At 66.4% G+C, this 20118-nt stretch overlaps 1 protein-coding gene across 2 annotated transcripts in view; it reads right to left on the bottom strand.

Annotated features, from left to right (window-relative positions):
* ADGRB1 (adhesion G protein-coupled receptor B1) overlaps positions 1-20118 on the bottom strand; it is a 75656-nt gene that overhangs the window by 44920 nt on the left and 10618 nt on the right. For both annotated transcript variants that reach the window (XM_059395241.1, XM_059395242.1), the window contains exons 2-13: positions 16877-17875; positions 6420-6581; positions 5252-5362; positions 4616-4780; positions 4338-4502; positions 3738-3902; positions 3328-3492; positions 3009-3110; positions 1880-1986; positions 1467-1661; positions 1198-1266; positions 454-562 (exon numbers count right to left, since the gene is read on the bottom strand). In XM_059395241.1, the coding sequence (XP_059251224.1) occupies positions 454-562; positions 1198-1266; positions 1467-1661; positions 1880-1986; positions 3009-3110; positions 3328-3492; positions 3738-3902; positions 4338-4502; positions 4616-4780; positions 5252-5362; positions 6420-6581; positions 16877-17669 (2308 nt within the window). In that variant the 5' untranslated portion in view covers positions 17670-17875. The remainder of the gene's footprint in view (positions 1-453; positions 563-1197; positions 1267-1466; positions 1662-1879; positions 1987-3008; positions 3111-3327; positions 3493-3737; positions 3903-4337; positions 4503-4615; positions 4781-5251; positions 5363-6419; positions 6582-16876; positions 17876-20118) is intronic.

Below are 20118 nucleotides of genomic sequence, written 5' to 3'. Positions count from 1 at the left end.
GGGGCTCTCTGCAGCCCCCCGAGGCGATCGCTGGTGGCTGTCCCATCTTAGAGACTGGGCCACTGGGTCAGTGCACCTGCACTGGGAGGAGCCAGAGACCCTCTGATGAGACACTTGGGGGCAGAGGGCACGGACGGGCTGGCTGCACGGTCCCGCCGTGGACCCTCCGGGCAGTCCCAGTGCAGAGAGGGCCCTGGGGTGCAAGCGAGGGCTGGCCCTGGCCGGGGCTCCTGCTGTGTCCCGGGCTGAGACGCCCTGTGGTCGCCCTCTGGGATCCCATCTGGCCACAGTCCATATGGAGCTGGGGGCTGTGTCCATGTGAAGGCACAGGGAGGGCCCATGCAGGGCGTCTGGCCGCCGCCTGCTCCCATGGACAAGGACACCGACGTGGAAGGTGGCCCAGGGCTGCGGAGAGGACTGGGGAGGGGGTCAGCGGAGTGGGCAGGGGCTCACCCAGGTTGTCTGTGACCTGGTACGCGTCCCGCAGGTCCTTCATGCGGAAGCCGATGACGCCTACGAAGTCCTCCACCAGCCGGAAGAGCTCCTTGGCGTTGGGACCCATCTGAGACCGGGTGGGGGGGGCAGGGAGCCTCAGAACCCATGGGGACCACGGAGGGAAACAAGGGTGTCATCGAAGCCCACACCTAGCCTGGGACGCACCCTCCGGCTCCTCTGCTCCTGCACCTGTCACCCACTATCCAGGGTCCTGTCGCCCATTCCCTAGCACCGAGAAGCTCTGGCCCCAACTCGGGAAGCAGGGTTGGACCTCTGAGTATCCGCTGCCATTGTGCACAACAGAACCTTGAGCCCAGAGAGACTGCTGTGCTCGTGGGCAGGGGTCAGCCTGGGGACAAGGCCAGGGTCTCTGGATACCCACAGTCCTATACCAATTATTGTCCTGGGGCCAGGAATGGTGGCAGGCTCTAGGTCAGTCCAGGAGGAAGGGAGGCTGACCATGTCCCAGTGACCCCAACACGTACCACGTGGCCCACACCTTTTCCTGCACCTGCCCACCAGGTGAGCTACCGTCCTCTGGTGGATGGGGAGACGGAAAATCAAAGTCAGACCAGCTCAGAGGTCCTGCTGGGACTTGAACCCAGGACCCCACCTGGGTTAGCCTGGGCCCCAGCAAGGAAGCAGACATGTCTGTGCCCACCCTGCTGCTCTGGCCAGGGGGCCCCAGACTGCTGTCCGTACCAGCTGGGCCTCCTCCCACTTGTCCCGGTTCTCTTCTGCCAGCAGGTTGCTGATGATCTGCACAAAGTTCTGGAAAGAAGAGGAAGAAGTGCCAGTGAGCAGGGAAAAGGCACCAGAATTCTAGCTCCGTATGCTCCGGGGATCAGGGCTCAGTAACGGGAGTCAGGGCCCAGCAGGTGGCCAGGTCAGGGCGTAGCGGGGTGCTGGAGTCAGGGACTCCCTAGTCACCCTCCCAGGCGCCCTCCCCAGGGCTGCCCTCTGGAGCCCACCTGCGCGTCCCCGGGGGTCGGACTGTAATAGGCCCTCCGGAAGATCTCCGTCATGTTCCTCAGGACGTCGATGGTGGAGAGAAGGTCCCCACTGTAGCTGGTCCCGTCCTGGGAGATCTCCACCAGCGTCTGGATCACCTCGGACACCCCCTCCCCAGGCAGCCCACGCTGCGCCTTCGCCAGGTGCTCCCGAGTCTGGGGAGACGGAGCAGGGTGGATGCCGTGGTTCCGCCGGATACAGCAAGGCAGGTCCCAAGGACTCCCACCCTTGGGCCTCCTGCTGCCCCCAGCCAGTGGCCGGAGCTGACTCAGGTCCATAGGCCATGCCGCGGGGGTCGGCCGTTGGGCCGGGTCTGAGATCAAAGGGCAGAGAAGCGCCGGGCAGGTCGGGACACCCCAGAGCCCGCTCTCACCATCATCTGGATGTTCCGGTAGTCGATGGAGACACAACGGATGTAGGTAGGGGGCTCCCAGTAGGCGATGCCCTCCTCGTCCAGCTCGCAGCGTCGCAGGATGAGGCCTGGGGAGACGGCGGGTCATCTCTGCCTGCAGCGGGGAGATCCCACCCTCCGCTCCCCAGCACAAGCGCCTCTAGCCCCCAGAAGCAGGGACGGGCCGGCCGCCTCCCACTGAGGCCGCACGGCCGCCTCTCTTGTTTTCTTCCTCCAGCAGGTACAGCGGCAGCTCCCGCAAGGACCCAGCACGCCGCCTGCATGGAGGTGGAGGCCGCGGCTCGTCGGGAGGCCTGTCCTGCGGCTCCTCTCAGCCCAGAGCCCCCGGGAAGAGCGGAAAAGCCGGGGTCCTGCCCAGCGCCACCCACAGCACAGCAGGGGCCTCAGCTGGCTTGGGCATCCCGTGGACACCTCAGGGGCCCCCGGGGCCAGGGAACGCACTTCCGGGGCATGGCCAGGGCCGGGCATGGCTGTGCGTGCACACCATGGTGCTGGCCGCAGAGAACAGCCACCTGACACGGGCCACGAGCCGCACGAAGTGGGGGAACGGACGCCTGTTCCAGAGTGAGGCGCAGGATCACAGTAAGGGGGGATGTGGTCACACTTGCAGACCAAAGTCCAGAGGTCACACCATCGTGTGACCTGCGTTTCCTTAATCTTGCTTCTCTGTTTGCCATGTGCTCCCGGGAACACGTAACCCAGATGGGGCGGGGCTCAGGGATACGCAAGCCCACCTGCCCCTGCGCCCCCACCACAGTCCCCGCGCTGCGTGTACCGCCCCACCCTCTCCTTAGGACAGCACTATCTGGAGAGCCCCTTTTACAGCGAGAAAATGGAGGCTCAGAGAGGTCAAGTCACGTCCTAACGTCACATAGCAATAAGGGTCCATCCCTTGTGATGGGCTTTGTGGGGCTACTGGCTCTTGGGGAGCGTTTAGAGCACTGGGGCGGGTCGCAGCGGGCCCAGCCGTGCTGCCCTGGCTTCAGTGGGCACGAGCTGACGGCTCTTTGGGGCAGGCCCGGAGGGCGTGTCGGTGCCTGTCCGTGAGGTGGGACGGGAGCCCCGCATGGCCTGTCCCCCCAGCCCTCACCTGTGGCATTGCGGGGACACCGGACTGCAGCCACCTCTCCTGCTGGAGTCTCCTTCCAGACCACCGTGCCGAAGTTGTCCTCGTCACAGATCTCATGGGGCTCTGCCAAGAGGCCAGAGGCAGTACGTGGGGCGGGGTGTGGGAAGGGGGGCCGGGGGCTGGCAGCAGACGGGGGAACCAAGACCCTTCCAGAACACCCACTCTCTCCAGGCAGAGCTGTTCCCAGCGAGCTAAGCCCCAAGCCCCGCCCAGCTGCTGGGGGGGGGGGGGTGGCTCCCCTCCCCAGAGCCCAGCGGGGGGTGGGAAGCAGGACACTCACCGGGACACCGCTGGGCGCCGCACGGCCGCTGCTCGTCCTGAGGGCCCTGGCAGGCAGCTCCCCCGAAGAACGGACCAGAGCAGACTCGTTCTCGTCGCTGGGTGCCGCCCCCGCACGTCACACTGCAGCCGCCCCATGACGCCCAGGTCTGCCACTTGCCATCCACTGCAGGGCACAGCCAGGCACGGGGCACACAGATGGGGACAAGGAAGGCACAGTTCCGGGGGCCAGGGCTCACAGAGACACAGGGACCCAGGGATGTAGCAGCAGGAAGCCACAAGGGAAAAAAGAAACCAGGACCCCCCCACCCCCCGCCGCAAGCACAGGCCCCACAACCACCCCCGTTGTCCCACGGATCCCCCCAGATGCCCGCCAGGTACCCCCCATGGGACCCAGGGCATGGTCCTGACCTGGGCACTGCTGGAGAAAGCAGTCCCGAGTCTCCACCCAGTGGCCCTGGCACTCAGCGCCCCCGTAGGACGGCCCGTTGCACTCCCGTGTGCGCTGCTGCCGGCCCTGGGAGCAGCTGGCGGAGCACGCGCTCCAGCTCGACCACTCGTTCCAGTTTCCATCCACTGCCCGGCCCGGGGGAGACACGGGACAGGAAGCCAGCGTGAACACCCAGCCTGGGGCACGGGTGCGAATGCCTCCGGGGACCCCCTCACCCCACCACGCCTGGGCCACAGGGGACAACTGCACGCCTGGGGGGGTCTCACCGCCCAAGCCTGTGAAGGTGGGACAGGAGCCTGGGTCACAAGCGTGAGCCCCTCTAGGGGCCTGCCCGTCCACCATGCATCCTGGGTCCTAGGTGTGAATACCTCTGAGGCCCACTGCACCACCACCAAGCCTGGGACACGGGTGTGACCACCTGGGGGGGGCCATGCCGTCCCAACACCCATGACATACAAGTAAGAATGCCCTAGGCTCTCCGACCTTTGAGCACCCCAGCACGCCCCCCTGGACTCCCGGGGCTGCCCATCGCCCAGCCCAGCTCCCTCCCTCTCACCTACCAGGACACAGGGCAATGTTGCAAAACTTAGTTTGCTTCTCAGGGCCCTCACAGGGGTTGCCTCCAAACTGGGGGGGCCTGCAGGTGCGCGTGCGGTCTCGGAAGCCACGGCCACAGGTGCTGGAGCAGAGGCTCCAAGGCGACCACTCATCCCAGGCGCCGTGCACTGCGAAGGGAATGGAGGGCACGGCTGGGCTCAGCCACCTCGGGGTGGGACGCAGCTGCCCAGGCCCCTGGCCCGCCCGCCCCGCCCCCAGGCCCGCCCCCTCCCAGAAGTACCTGGACACACCGCGGAATTGTTGCACAGCCGCTGCTCGCGCAGAGGCCCGCTGCACTGCGTGCTGTAGGAGGAGGACACGCAGAAGCGCGTGCGGGTCTGCCAGCCTTCGCCGCAGGTGCTGGAGCACACGCTCCACGGGGACCACTCCTCGGCCGCGGGGTCACCTGCGGGCCCAGACCGACAGCATCGAAGGCTTGCCACTGCCTCCGTGCTGAGGCTGCGGTCAGACTCCGAGGAGGAACGCCCCCACCTCCCCCAACCCCCTTCGCGCTGGGCAGCAGGCGGCCAGCGAGGCTTAGTTCCGACCCGGGCTGACCTTCAGGACTTGCCGTCTCCCCTACAAGGCTCACAGTCCCTGTGGGTGTCCTTGTGCCACCTCTGGGTCCCCGGGTCTAGCCCCAAACAGGCTCCCTTGCCTGGCACCCATCCCCTAAAGCCAGTCTGCTTGGAGACAAGCGCCGGACACTTAAGAGGGAGTTGGAAGGTAAGTCATCAAGGTTGTTACCTAGATGTAGCGGCAACTAATACCATGCAGTTCTTGCCCAAAGACCCCACGCCCTGAAACCAACCTTCCCCACTTTGTAGGGTTTCAGTCCGACTGCAGGCGCATCAGGCCCGCCCAGCCCGCGGCTCACCTGTCTGCGGGGACGGGAAGCCGAAACGCTGTAGCTCATCCCCCAGCTCCTCGCGCCGCCGGGCGTCAGTGGACCGCAGGGACTGGCTTCGGGAGCTGGCACGCCCGGCCGCTGCAGGACGGGCTCAGGTCAGTGTCCCGGCCACCGCCTGCAGCACCGCCTTGGGAATTCAGGAGGGGCGCTCTGGGCCCTGTGTCCCTCTGTCCCGGGCCAGAGTGGGGTCAGGCTTTCCACATCCGGGTTATTTGGTCCCCCTGGACGGTTGGGAACCTGGGACTGGGACACCCTGGCCTGACACCAGCCCGTGAGGTCCCCAGGAGACTCCTCCTATGGGTCTCCCCTGCCCTAAGCCCCTTCCCTCTCTTCCTCCAGAGGACCACGTCTGAGTGGCTGCCGCCCTCTCCCGCTCAGCCTCCCGCCAGCGCTCCTGCCTCCCAGGCCCGGCCTCCTGACGCCCCCGATTCCGCCCCAGCTTCTTGAGAAGAGCTCCTCTCCCAGGAAAGGCCCCTCACGGGACAAACCACGGAAGGACAGGCTCATTACGGGCTGATTTAACATGAGGGGAGCGGGAAGATATGCATCAGGACGTTGAAGGCTTATTAGAGAAACACAGCCTGGAGTTAGGGTCAGGCTGGGGCCAGCAGGTCCTCCACCCAGTTCCACCTCCTGGTGGGGCGGGGCGGGGCGGGGCTGGGGTCCCAGCCCTGCTTCTGAGTCTTCTCTGAAGGTCCTAGGGGCACCTGGACAGGCCTCGGCCCCGCCCCCCCCCCCACCCCCCCCCCCCCAAGCCCGCGCCCCCCCCCCCCCCCCCCCCCCCCTCCCCCCCCCCCCCGCCCCGCCGCCCTCGGGCCCCGCCCCGGGCTCCCCCCTCTCGTGGCCCCGCCCAAGTCCCCTCCCCCTCTCCTGACACCCGGCCCCGCCCACCCCAGGCTCCGCCCCGGGCTCCTCCCTCCCCTCCCCTGGCCTCGCCCCGGACCCCCTCGCTCCACTACCCGACGTTGCTCTGAAGGTTTCCTTTCCCGCCTCCCCGGTCCCACCCGGCCCCGGGTTCTTCCTGCGCCTCCCCCGGCCCCGCCCTGGGCCGCTCCCTCCCTCTCTGGCCTCGCCGACCCGGGTCCTACACCTGGCCCCCCAGGCCCAAGCGCCCGCGCGTCGTCCGCGCACTCACGGCCGCAGGCCTTGCGGTTGCACAGGCGGCCCTCCTCCAGCACCCCCTCGCAGCCGCCGCCCTCGGCGCCGGGGGCCGGCAGGCAGGTGCGGGTCCGCGTCTGCAGGCCTCCCCCGCAGTCCCGCGTGCACTCGCCCCACAGGGACCACAGCTTCCAGCCACCTGGGAGGAATCAGAGGGCGGGGGGTCAGGGCGCGGGGCGGGGCGGAGGGCTGGGGTGTCTTCCAGGGAGTGACCTCTGGGAGTCTAGAGGTCATAGGGCATGGGTCCCTGCACCCGGGACCCGCTGGTATGAAGCCTGCGCGCCCCGGGAAGCGGGCAGCGAGGCAGCACAGCACTGCGGAGGGCGGGCTGGGAGGAGGTCGGGCCTGGACAGCCGCCCTGGGCCTGTGAAGCAGAGGCCCGCAGGGTCAGCGAGGGGCAGAGGGGCTGGGGAAAGGGTCTGCCTTGGGGGATGGCCCTGGGGCCTGGTGCCTCCCCCACTCCCCAGATGTCCCTCTGGGGCGCCAGGCCACAGTGCTCTCCAGTTCTCCATCTACAGGTACCCGTGCCAAGGTCTCTACAGGCTTTGAACCCAGGGCCCCGGTGCAGGGGCCGGACACAGCTGGAGCGCCAAGGGTGTCTGAAGAATGAAGGAATGAATGAAAGACAGCCTGCCCCACCTGCCCCACCTGCCCCCACCTGCCCCCACCTGCCCCAGCATGGCTGCCTCTTGTAAGGTTCTGGCGACAGGCCCCAGGGCAGAGGGGGCCCTCACTCCCAGACATAGAGCCTCAAGCCCTGCTAGGCCCTTCCCATGGTCCTCCGTCCAGTGTCCTCTGAACCCCCGACCTCCTGGCCATGACCTGTGCTCTCTCCCTCACTCCACCAGAGGCGACCACGGTCCCACACCTGGTGGTCCCACTGTTCATATGAAGACCAAGGCCCACCCCCCAACCTGGCAGAGCAGGTTCCTGGCTGCTGAGGGGGCTTGGGGACGAAGGCCTCCAGCCACCCCCTTTCAGCCTCTGTCGTGAGTCTCCTCTATCCTGGCCCTGTTGCCTCCCAAATCCATCCCTGGGTCTGAGCCCCCGGGTGGCCCGAGTCCACTAAGCTTGCCAAGTGGACGAAGTACAGCGCAGCGGGCGGGGGGGACCGTAAGGGCCAAGTCAGGCCTGTCTCAGGCCAGAGAGTGGAGGCCACGCTGATGAGCTGAGGATGGCTGCTTCTGTCCAAGGGCCATGCTTTAGGGGCCTGGACCATGGTTCTGGCCACCGCCTGCCCATGTCTCCTTGAGGACACCCACTCCCAGAAGCAGGATGAGAGCACACTCGGTCAAGGTAAGCAGCTCCGCCAAGCCCTGACGATGGGTGGGGCGCCCCGACGTGGCACCAGCTTCCACGGGGTCCAGGGAACTGGAAGGCATTGCCAGGACCCACGGGGAAGCTGCGCTCAGGCAGACCACTGTCCCATGCGGCTCATCTGAGGCAGGGGCAGGGCCATCCCGAGGGCCAAGGGCAGGTCACACGAGGCCTGTGAGAAGGGCCCCAGGTGCCTGTGGGAGTTCAGCTGTGTCTGTGGCTTGGGGAAGCAGACCCCAGCCCATGGGAGAGAATGAGGCTGCCGGAGACCCGGAGCAGGGCCCTGGGGCCGGGGCAGGGGGCGGGGCTGGAGCCAAGAGACCAGGAGACCAGGTTCCCCGCTGCCCCCACCACCGCTCGCTTCCCCCATCACCGCTTGCTGGCTGTGGGATGGTCAAGTTCATCCCGCCCTGGCCTCAGGCCTCTTCTCTGAGGGTGGCGGGGAGCCACTTCCCAGAACTGATGGTGTGGAGATCGGTGGCAAGAAAGGGCTGGGGGAGGACCGGTGCGGGCACTCACTGGGGTCAGAGTTTCCCCGGGGAGAACCTACTTGGCGTCCAGGTGACTCAGGGCAGTGCTGATCTGTTCTGAACGGCCACTTTGGAAGGTGCCAGAGCCCCTCCTCGTTGCCTGTGGGCCTGTGCTGGGATGCGACCGGCAGGGGGAGCCAGTGGCCGCCGCACGGGAAGGCCTGGCTGGTGGGTGCTGCCTCCCCCTGGGCCCAGAGGGACAGAGCACCTCTGCCAAGGGCACGTGGTGGGTGAGCCTCTTGCCCTCACTGTCGGTGGGCTGGTGCTGGCGGACAGGAAAGGCAGGCCAGCTCAGCATCCAGGCCACAGGGACCGCATGGGAGGGGCTGGCTCAGACCGCAGTCCCAACCCCACAGGGGCTGGGCATGCACCCTGCTCTCTGGGGCCCCCCCCACAGGAACACACGGGGCTCCCAGATGTGCTGGCAGGCCCTGGAAGGGCCTGCCAGGGCCACTCCTACCCGTGCAGGCACGTGATGTTGGGGGGTGGCTACACATTACCTGGTTCCTCCCTCGGAGGGGCGGGGAGCGTGGAGGGGCCACGCTGTGGCTCCCACTGTTCATATGAAGACCAAGGCCAGCTTAAGTGGAGGGGTGTCCACGCCCCCCAGCTAGGAAGAGGCCAAAGGACAATCGAGCTAGGCTATCGGACACTCCAAGGAAGGAGGCTCCTTCCCCGGCCACCAGGGCCAGTTCCTCTGGGGGACCTCCTGCACAGTGGACCTCCTGTCCCGGTGCCTGCCTGGGGGGCCCTCCTCTGTGACAGGCACCTCGGCACAGGAGCCTTGAGCCCTAGCCCACCCAGGAGGCCAGCTTCACCCTGATTACAGCAGAGGAAACTGAGGCTCAGAGAATGGTGATCACAACAGCCAGGGGCTAGTGCCAGGCTGCCGCTACGAAGGTCTGCCAGGGGCTGGGAGGTGGGGGGCTGGCACCGAGGAAGCCCGCGCCTCAGAGGTGCACGAAGCCAGGTCTCAGTGCCGAGTGGGAAATACACATGTGGATGTCGTTTCATGTTATGCCACCGAGATGCAGGCCGGCCGGTGGGGAGGTGGGCTGGGCACGCGAGCAGGTGCGTAGACTAGGGGCCCGGGGAGGGGGTGGCAAGTCTCCAGCAGCCAGGGGCCAGGGTGGGTGGGTGGCTCGGGCAGCAGCCCGGTGCCCACGCCGACGGGCAGGTGCAGGTAGGGAGGCCGTGGTACCTCCCGCTGGCAAGCATAGGAGCCCAGAATCAGCTTCTAAGAGTCCCCTGTGCCTCCCGACTAAGGCTGCCGGCCAGGACTGCCCACAAGCCCCCAGCCCGGGCCGCAGGCCTCAGTGGTGTCGCCATCCCGTCACGTGGACCCAAAGGAACGGAGAAGCCCAGAGCCTGGGGCGACAGGCCGGGTGACAGGGTCGGGGGGTACGTCCCGCCCGTCCTTCCTGGCTGCCCCAGCCCAGCCCCCACAAGGAAGCCTGAGTGACGCGGAAACTGGCAGTGGGTGGGAGAGAGGGTGTCCAAGCCGGGCTAATTGGAGGATGCCACTCGGTTCCCATGGCAACTGCTGCGAGCGCAGAGTCTCAGGATAGACTCAGGTTAGGCCTCAGCTGCCAAAACACCCACTATTTCAGGGCTGGTTACCTTGGTGACCCAGGTGGGGGGGGAGGGGCGCGGAGGAGGGGGCGCGTCAGGAGAGGCTGGGGAGGGGGGCCACGGCCCGGCCCGGAGGACAGGCCAGCCTCTAGGTCTAGCCCTGAGTCTGGTCCCGCTCGGAGCCTCGATCCTCATGACGGACTGACTTGGGACGCTGGGCGCAGGTCCCCGCTGCCCGATCACGCACGGAGGCCCGGGCCCCGTCACATACCGGTCCCCAGCCTTGGCCGTGCTCTGGCCACTGGCGATCACTCGGGAGATGGGAGCTGCTATTTCTGTCACCGTTTTTGCTTGTAGCACGCGTTCCCACACACGGCTGCCCCTGCGTCGGTGTTGGCCGAGCAAAGGCGTCCGTGACCGCGGGTCCCCCCGCAAGCTCTCCGCGGCCCCAGTGCCCAGCGGGCTTCCCGAGGCCGGAGCCGTGGGCAAGGCTGGGGGGCGGGCGGCCCCTCCGGGCATGGAAAGAAGCCGTATTCTTCCCCCGCTCAATGCCCCTCTGTCTCGGCGTCTCATTTCCATCTCATTAATGGATGAATGGAGACGATTAATGGCCGCCCAGGAGAGAGAAACGGCGAGGGGCCTCTGCGGCCGCCTTCCCACCCCGGCGCCCCAGCCTGCAGGCTGTGCTGCCCCGAGTCTACGCCGGCCGGGGGCGCGCCAGGCCCCCCACGTCCGAGGCCTCCCCGGGGCCTCGGTCCCTTCAGAGGAGGGCTTGCACTTCCCGTGTCCTCCAGCAGAGGTCTCCCCGGCCCCGCAGGTGGGGGCGGCCCGTGGGTCCCTGCCACTGCTGCCAGGGCTGGCCCAGCTCCCCTCCCCAGGGACCCGCTGTCTGCTCCAGCACCCCCCCCACCCCTGCTCCCTACCGAGCTTGGGCCTATCCAGGGGGCACCCAGGCTCCTCCTCTCCCGTGCCCACATGAATGCGCAAATGTGGACCCCTGGGGACGCCCTCTCCAACCCAACCCTGTCCACAGGGGACCACCCTTAGCTGACCCTGCACCGGGGCTCGCGGCTCCCACTCTCAGAGCCCGAGTGGCCAACAGGCCACCAGCCACAGCAACCACCATCAGATCTCAGGACAGGGCTGAGAGCTGTGCCCACTGGCCATGGGCCACGGCTCAGGTATGGGGGACAGGGAGAGCTCCCGCGAGTACCTGTGCCAGACGCTCTGTCTCCTTCAGCCTCACGCAGACCCTGGGACCAGGCCTGTCACGTCCCCACTTCACAGTGGGGACAACGAGGCTTGCCTACGTGGCTGGCATGGCCTCCTCTGCAGGTGTACGTGCTTCTGGTGGCCTCTCTCCCTCAGCCAGGCAGGTATCTATCCCCGTCCTGGGAAGGGTGTCCTGTTAAAAGCCTGGCCGGCGCCCACTGCAGCTCTGGCCTGTGGCATCAGTGGCCCCCGCACGCTGCTTCTCCCCTTGGGCCTCGGCTGCTCAGCCGACAGCCCTTCTCACCATCGTCCTGGGACGTGGAAGGCAGACAGGGCCGTATCGCTCCGCATCCCCGGCAGCCTGGGCTGGGGGGCGATGGGGGGGGCTCTGACCGTGCGTGGCTTCCCTGTGGCTTCCCTGAGCCTGTCCTTTTCCTGGGCTCACTTCCTGTTTCATCCGGAACAGGCCTTGTCTACAAGGGTCCTGGACCTGGTTTTCTGGATTTTTGTGAACAGGTCTTGGTACAAAAAGAGCAGATTCCTGGCTGAGATGACCAGCCCTGGTCCCTGGCAGGAAGGCCCGCACACCCTCCCAGCCCCCACCACTCCCCCTGTCACCCCCAAAGTCCGGAGACACTGCGCTTCCACCTGGACCCCATCCTCCATCCACGGCCCAAGCCCACCCTCTTTCTGTACCCTGTCGACCCCGGGGAGGGGCTCCAGACCCTTCTTTCTGAGGGGAGTCGAGGTGCACTTAGGGTTGGGACACCCCGAAGCCCTGCAGAGGCCTGTGTGTCGTGGCTGAGAGGTGACAGGCCCGGGGCCAGGGCTGTGGCCTTGAGCAAGTCTGGCTTCTCAGCCCTGCGTCACAGCCTTGTCCCACACCCAAATCCCCGGGACCCACATGCTGGCGGGTGACCCCCACTGCAGCCCAGCACCCCTACTTGTGCAGGCATGTGATGGTGGGTGGTGCACACGCATAGACACACAGAAACATCTATGCACAGGGAGACACGGACACACACGGGGACATGGACAGGGACACACATGGACATGGACATACATGTGGACACACATGGATACGGACACGCAGGGACACACATGGGACATGGACACAGGGAACACACATGGACATGGACATACATGGACACATGAGGACACAGATGGGGACACGAAGACACACAGGGACACACATGGGGACACACGTGGACACATGAGGACACAGGGACACAAACACAGATATAGGCACACATGTGGACATGGACAGTGACACGTGGACATGGACACACAGGGACACACATGTGGACATGAGGACACACAAGGACATATGACACAGATGGGAACACGGACACACAAGGATACACATGGGGACATAGGGACACACATGGACACAGACACACGGGGACACACAGGGACACATAAGGACACAGATGGGGACACAGAAACACAGAGGGCCACATATGAGGAAACACACATGGGGACACAGGACACAGACACGGGGACACACATGGGGACACAGACAGTGACACAGTCACACAGGGACACACATGGGGGCACAGACAGGGACACAGACACATGGGGACACACATGGGGACACAGACACACGGGGACACACACATGGGGACACAGATACATGGGGACACACACATGGGGACACACATGGGGACACAGACAGGAACACACATGAGCTTGCTCCCAGCCCCCAGGATGCTGCTTTTTCATTATCTTCTGTGTCGCTTCTGCAATAAAATTCTTTAATTAAAACATGAATATTTAAAACAACCCTTGAGAGAAATGGCCCATCTCACCAGAGGCAGAAAAATGCAAAGAGAGACTGTGGGAAAGAGCCGGGCAGGTGAGCCGTGGGACCGGCCTGAGAGACTGCGGCGCAGGCCGCAGGCAGCTGGCGGGGAGGACGGGGGACAGTTGCTCTGGCCTGAGGAGCGCTCGCCGGGTCGGAGGCGTGACGCGGCCATGTGGCGTTTGGACAGGCTGGGCAGGGGGAGGGCGGAAAATGGGCCACAGGCTGGCCAGGCCGCCTGCCCGCTCCCGGCGCCGGCCTACGCGGCCTTCTTGGGGTGCAGATGGAGAGCCGCGCCCGCTCCGGCCTCCCCTGGCCAGCGCGAGGGGGCGGAGCTCCCGGGGCACCTGGCTCAGCGGCCGCCATCTGGGGTCTGGCGCCTGCCTAGCTTAGCGGTGTGTCTTCCAAGTGTTTGCTGCCTCTCCCCGGCCCATGTGCCGGCACACAACGTGCACGGAAGTGCAAGCTTCCCCCCAGACACCCCCTGGGAGCCACGGGCGCTGCGGCCAGCCCACCCCTTACGAGCTGTGTGACTCTGGCTGCCGCCTGAACATCTCTGTGCCTTATTCCAAGGAACTCCTGCTCTGTGCCGGGCACGTTCCACATGCCGGGGGCTCCAGGGTGGGCAGGGCCAACACCTGTCCCGGGGTGCTTGTGCCCCAGCAGAGACAGAGGGTGGGGACGGACCCAACCAAATCAGGGAGTTCGCAGTGTGTTCACAAAAGGAGACAGTGTGTGGGGGTGGAGCGTGGGCTTGGGCTGGTGCCGTCTGACACAGCACGGTCAGGGCTTGTGGAGAGGGCATGTCTGAGCAAGGACTTGGGAGCCCTGCTCGGGTCTGGGCGAGAGTGTTGCAGGCAGAGGAACAGAGAGTGCAAAGGCCCGGGGGAAGGTGGGTGCTTTGGTGGGCCAACTCCTGGGCTGCTGGAAAGAGGAAACTTGTTAATATGTGCGGATGTTTCCAGCACAGAGGACACCCTCGGGACCTGGCTGCTGGTGACACTGCTACGAGAGTATTTATTCCCAAGGTCCTAGAAGTATCAGTGTGTTCCGGTCTGGGGACACGCCCCGAGGGGCGCCCGGTCTCTGGCCCGGGTCACGCCGTCCGGCCCATCTTGCCCAGCGCGGCTCCTCCTCCACAGGGCGTGCAGTCCGAGCCCACATGCTCCAAATGGTCTTCCCACAAGACCACCAGGCCTGGCCACATAGCCTGGGCCCTGTCCTTTTCCAAGGGCGCTGGCATCGGCCCTGCGCGGAGCCCAGCCTCAGAATGCACACGCGCTCCGCACGCATATGCACCAGCCGTGCACACGTGTGTGCAAGTGCACGCACAAACACGCATACGGGCCGTGGGTGCTCGCATGCGCTCGTTCCCACACGAGCACCGGGGACTCGTGGCATCCTGTGCACATGCGTGTACACACACGTACGTGTGAACGTGCACCCGTGCATGCTCGCTATCCTGCACATGCACATCGGCACTCCTGTGCACACACGGGTGAGGCTTGTGTGAACACACGCGCACACACACTTGTACCCACGGACACACGGTGCGCACACACTGATGCACACATACACGTATGATACAGTGCACGACGCTTACACACACGCACGTGGAGGTGTGAACACACACGCCTTTCCGTCCTCTTCCGAGAGCACCACTTCCGAACGTGTCCTCCCCCGCCTCCGGCTCCGCCCCAGCGCCCCTCCCCCGACACCCCGCACCCAGCAGTGGACACGGGCCTTGGTGTTTCATTACTAGCATCGTGTTTGCTTAGAATCGCTTCCTCCTGATCTGCGTTCCTCACGCAACCCAGGAAAGACTATTTTTGTCTTTCCATTTTAAAGACAAGCGGCCCGAGGGGCCAACCGAGCTTCTGGGATTGGCCCAGGACTCCCAGCGAGTGCGGGGCGGGCTGACCTGGTCCTGTCCTGGTGCCCCAGATCCCAGAGTGCCCTGCTCAAGGGACAGTCCCACCTGGGGAGGGGGGGTGCCCCAGCAATCCCACACTGGAGTCCCACTCTGACCTCTGGATCTTCCTCCCCACTGTGCCCCTACCCAGTGCTTTCCCAGCTCCTGGCTGGAAATTTGGGGGGGGGGGGGTCTAGCTGTCTCCTGACCTGTGTCCCGCGTACCAGCACAGCCATCAGCTCCTACCGCCAGGCCCTCCCCCTCCCACCCTGACCAGCCTGCTCCGAGCTCCACGGCCTTCTGCACGGACAGCCCGAGGACCGCCAGAGCGCGTCACTCTTCTGCTTAAAGCCCCGCGATGTGAACACACCCAGCTCTTATGCACATGGCTGCCATGAGGGGCTGGCCCTGGGCCCGTCAGACCCAATGTGGGCCTACAGTCCTTCCTTGCCGACAAAGCAACCGAGGTCCGCTGGGGAGTGGCAGAGCCAGACTACAGGCCAGCCAGGGCCTGGCCCTGCCTCGCAGGGTCCTCCCACCTCCCAAACGGGCCACGACCCGAAGCTCTGCTCCTCCTCGTCCCCCCGCGGACTGCTTCCATCCCGCCTTGCCTCAGAAGCTGCCCAAGTCAAGGGCACAGTGTCCTACATCTCGCCCAGCCCAAAGGTCAGCCCTTCGAGCCTCCTACCTTGCTGCTGCCTCTGCCCCCACATCTAATGTCCCCAGGGCATTTGCGCTGGTTTCCTGGGCACCCCCCGTCAGTCCCCATCTCCCGGGGACTCTGCTGGCCTCCTCCTGAGACCGTGGGAGAGGCGGTGCCCTCCCCCCATCCCACTGCTTCTCTCCAGCTATCCTCACCGCTTCCTGGATGCTGCAGGATCTACAGCTGGGGGCCAGATTGGAACCTTGTTCCCAGATAACTGGCTTCCTTGTAACCTCTTAGAGCTTATTTTCTGCATTTAAAGACTTGGTTCTGACCAGTCCTCTGACCCCACTGGCTGAGGGCACTGGACAATGTCACCTGGCCGCAGAGTGGCCTGCACAGCGTGGAACCCTCAGCCAGGCCCAGCCCCCGGGTGCCTGGTGCCTGTATTCAGCCGCCTGGACAGCTCAGCAGTCTGAGAAGAGCTGTCGCCTGTGGCCCCCCCAGTCTGGCCACAGCTCCAGGGTCCTGGATGCTCCCACAAAACCCCAGGCCTCCTGCCAGGGGGCTTCCACCACCAGGACTGCCCACCGAGCCCCACCGGCGCCCCATCCCCCGAGTCTCATCCTCCCGCACGGGCTCCCAGCTCTCCAAGGAGAAGCCAAGGTGCTCCCAGGGCCGAGAACGCACAAGACCCATCAGCCCTGCCGCGAGGACCCCTGACACACGTCTGCCCCGTCTGCAGCTGGCGATGCCCTTCGACACCCCGGGACTCATGCACGCATCCCGGAATCCTGAACACGGCCCCCTGGTCCAGGCGACCCCGGCCTCCGGGGCCCGCCAGGGACTCTTGCCCTGCGTTTCCCTGATGTGCTCCCGCAGGGCTGCCGGCACCTTCTCCCACCCTGAGGGCGGCCTCCCCACAACGGGCCCTTGTCATTGTCCCTGTGCGTCCTTGGCACCCGGGCACCCTGCAGGCGCGCAGTACAGCTGAGGCTACAAGACCGGAGGGGTTCAACCACGTACGATCCCCAAATCTAAGGTCCCGACCACATCTCCAAACGGTCTGCTCGGCTCAGTTTTCTTCCAGGTGGCCCGTGTCCCTGGAGGCCCCACGGACCCCGCCGCAGGCCACGGCAGCCCACTGCTCCTGACCTAAAATGGAAGGACCCCCCCCCCCAGCCAGAGACAGTCCTTCATCCTGGCGGAAATCTGTCGCTCATCCCCTCACTGACAGCCAGCGGGCAGCACCTGGGGGCTGGGTATGTGGACCCCAAGGCCGGGGACAAACACACTCGCCCAGCAGCCTCACCTCCACGCCCTCGGCTTCCCTGGTGGCTCTCTCCAGGGACAGGGGACCGGGGCAGCCCTGCTGAGATGACTCCCTCCCCCGCCCACCCTCTGCCCAGAGAGCCAGCGGGCGGTGCTCTTCCCACCGGGCACTCACCTGCTGCGCCGTCTCCGCCCCGATCCTGGGTCAGGCTGGTGAGGCAGTTCTCAGGGCCGCCGGCCACACCGTCCCTCAGGCAGACATCCCCGCGGGGGGCCGGGGCGCCGCCGTCCCCACCCACACAGGCGCAGGGGGTCTGCATGATCCCGCAGGGGTGCGAGCTGCGGCTGCCGGCCAGACAGGCGTCCAGCCAGCGACACAGCATCTGGCAGGCGGCCCGGCTCGGGTGGCGGTTGCCCACGACCAGGTACTCCACGGAGAAGTCATCGCTGGGGCCCGGGGACGCCCCCAGCAGCCGGGGGCCGGGGTCAGGGGGCGGCTGCTGGCGCAGCATTTGCAGGAACTGCTTGCTGGCCTGCAGGAAGGCCAGGGGTGCCGAGGGGTCGCAGAGCTGCAGCACGTCGTCGAAGCTCTCCACGCCCAGGTAGGTGCGCGTGGACTCCAGGAAGGAGTCGAACTGGTAGGTACGGATGCGGCCAGGGCCGCCGCAGGGGGCAGGCGGCTTGGCCACCTTCATGTAGAGCGTGTAGCGGCGGGGGTCGGGGTTGCGCAGGGTCCAGGAGCAGCGCGAGGCGTTGGAGGGGAACACGGCGGCCGCCGAGAAGTAGCCGAAGAACTTGCCCTGCACCAGCGTGGCGCACGGCTCGGCCCCGGGCCCTGCGTCGGCCCCTGCGGCCGCCCGCGCCCGACGCCCCAGCACCAGCAGCAGCAGCAGCAGCAGCAGTAGCAGCGGCGGCCGCAGGCAGAGGATCCGGCAGAGGGGGCCCGGGGCGGCGGCCTGGCCCCTCATCCTAGCTCGCGGGGCCGCCGGGGTTCCGCGGGCTGGGCAGGCAGGCGCGGGCCAGGCCTTGACATGCCAGGGTCCGGCGGCGGCGGGGTGCCAGGCGGGGCGGGAGCCGGGGGGCCGGAGGAGGAGAACGCTTCCGACGACCTCGAGTGCAGCAGCAGCTCCTAAAGTCCGGGGCCCCGACGCGGGCCTGCGGCCTTCAGCAGCAGCTGTGGGAAGAGCAGAACAGGGGACAGGGTGAGCCCCGTGGGACGCTGCGGCCTTGCCCCGCTGCCCGGCCTGGCCCTGGCGTGGCTCCCAGGCACCGTGTCCGCCTCCTGCCAGTGTGTCCACCTGCAGCGGGACAGGGGGCCTCCTCCTCCTCCAGCCAGGCCGGATCGGGGAGGGGTGGGCAGCGCCGGGCCAGGGCCGAGTGCCATAGGGGCCTTCACTGTGTCCGTCCGGCTGAGCAGCCTGGCGTGGCTCCCATGGGCTCAGGGCCTGCCTGCTTGCTCCTGTCCCTGCCACAGCCGCCATTCGCCCCCGGGGCCTCTGGTGGGGGCCTGGCTTTCCCTCCCGGCCCGCTCGCTCCGGGTCTTTGCCCTCTCTGCCCTTCGTCTCCACCCCCTCCCTGTCTTTCAGGGAAGAACCCACAAACCTCGGAGGAAGGAAGTGGGGGGCTGTGGAGGGAGAAGCCGTCCCCCCATCCCGGGGTGGGTGTCCCTACCCCTCGCCGGCCACCCGGGCCCCTGGCTCGGACCGTGCCGTTGTGATGGGGTCACTGCGGCCTCTCAGGCCACCCCCCTCCTCCCCCCACCCTCGCCCCCACTGGCTCCAGGGCCCTGCAGCTCTGGGCAGGGAGGGCCGGGGACAGAGTCACTAGAACCCCATTCACCCGGCTTCAGCCAACGCTGGCCCCTTGTCTCACCCCTTCTTTGCCAGGCTGGGCCGTGGCCCTCCAGCTTCAGGACGGGGAGACCGAGGCTAAGAGGGTAAGTGACTCGAAGGAGGTCACGGTGACTGGTAGGAGAAGCCACCGCGGACCCCCCCACAGATCCCAGCCGGTGCCACAGCTCACAGGGCTCCCCCCTCTGCTCTGGTGGGGGGGGGCAGCCACCAGCCGTATGGCGCAGGGACACAGTGGAGCCACTCTGGGCTCAGAATGGGCGATGCCCCGCCTGGATTCGCCACCACGCGGACTCTGGAAGGCTCCTCTGCCTCCGGTCCTCGGTTTCCCCACTACCACCAAGGCCCCTAGCTGGGCCACTGTCTGTCCCTCGCAGCCGCTGAGCTGGTGGGTGAGAAGGGAGGGCTGCCGCCGGCTCCCCAGGTGGCCTGGCCTCCCCTCCCCTCTGTCAACCTTCCCGTGCGGCCACCTGCCCACAGGTGCTCGCCACGTCCTGCTGCCCAGGCCCAGCTGGCCGGCACCCTTCCTGCACGGGCTGGTAGCAGAGCACGGAGCTGGGAAGAGGTGGCCCCGGGCCCCGAGCAGACTGGAGTGGGGGTGCCTGGACTCAGGCTGCTCCTCCTGGCTGTGTGGCCTTGGGCGAGTCCCTTGCTGCCCAGGTAGAAAGAATATGAAGCCTCACTCTTTCTGCAAGAGGGTAAGAGCTAGACCGGGGGGTTTCCCTGTGTTTGGGGCAGGAGGTGACTCCTGAGGGGAGAGGAGGCGGGAGCAGGGCTCTGGATCACCAGGGGGAGCTGGGCCAAACCTGGTCCTCTGGGGGCTCTTTCGTGGCAGACATTAGGGGTCCCAAGTAAAGAATTTGGCAGCTTCTCATGCTGGCACCTCTGGGCAGAGCTGAGCAGACTCTGCCCTTGGCCCTTACCTCTGGGAGGCCCTCGGTGCCCCCCAGCTTCTAGACGCCTCTAGAAGAGCCCGCCAGTCCCCGCATTATGGGGACAGAAAGGGCAGGGTCCTGCAGCCAATCCCAGACCGGGGAGGTCCCCACAGTCTTATGGTCACGTGTTCCAGAACCTTGCCCGAGCCTTACCCCCGAGGCAGCAACCCCCCATGTCAGGACCTAGGTGAGAGCCAGCCCCCAGCCCTGGGACAGACTCTCCGTGATGCCCCAGTCCTGGGGGGGGTGCTGGCAGAGCCCAGCAGAAACTGAGCTCCGCACACAACAGCCCAGCTCCCGCACCTCAGCCAGGCCCCCAGGCAGCCTGTCCCACAGTGTTCCCATGGGGGAGAGCTGGTTCTGGGGAGCCAAGAGCGGGGGCAGGAGGGGGCATGAGGGCCTGTGCCAGGCAGGGGGTCCTCTAGGGCCTCCATCATCCCATCTGGAACAAAGGGAGGCTCAGCCACGTGGTGCTGCCTACAAGGGCATGGCCGCCCGCTCCACGCCCACGCGGGTTCGGTGGGTCCGGGCTGGTGGGGCATTCTGTGGGGCTCCGAGCTGTGCTGGGCATTTCATGGTGACAGCAGTGAGCTATAACTGGGCACACCTGCTAGGGTTTCCCCTGGAACCCC

This window comes from Mustela nigripes, chromosome 3, assembly GCF_022355385.1.
Source record: "Mustela nigripes isolate SB6536 chromosome 3, MUSNIG.SB6536, whole genome shotgun sequence".
NCBI lineage: Eukaryota > Metazoa > Chordata > Mammalia > Carnivora > Mustelidae > Mustela > Mustela nigripes.
Note: the sequence above shows the minus strand (reverse complement) of the source record. Positions and strands in the feature narration are given on the sequence as shown.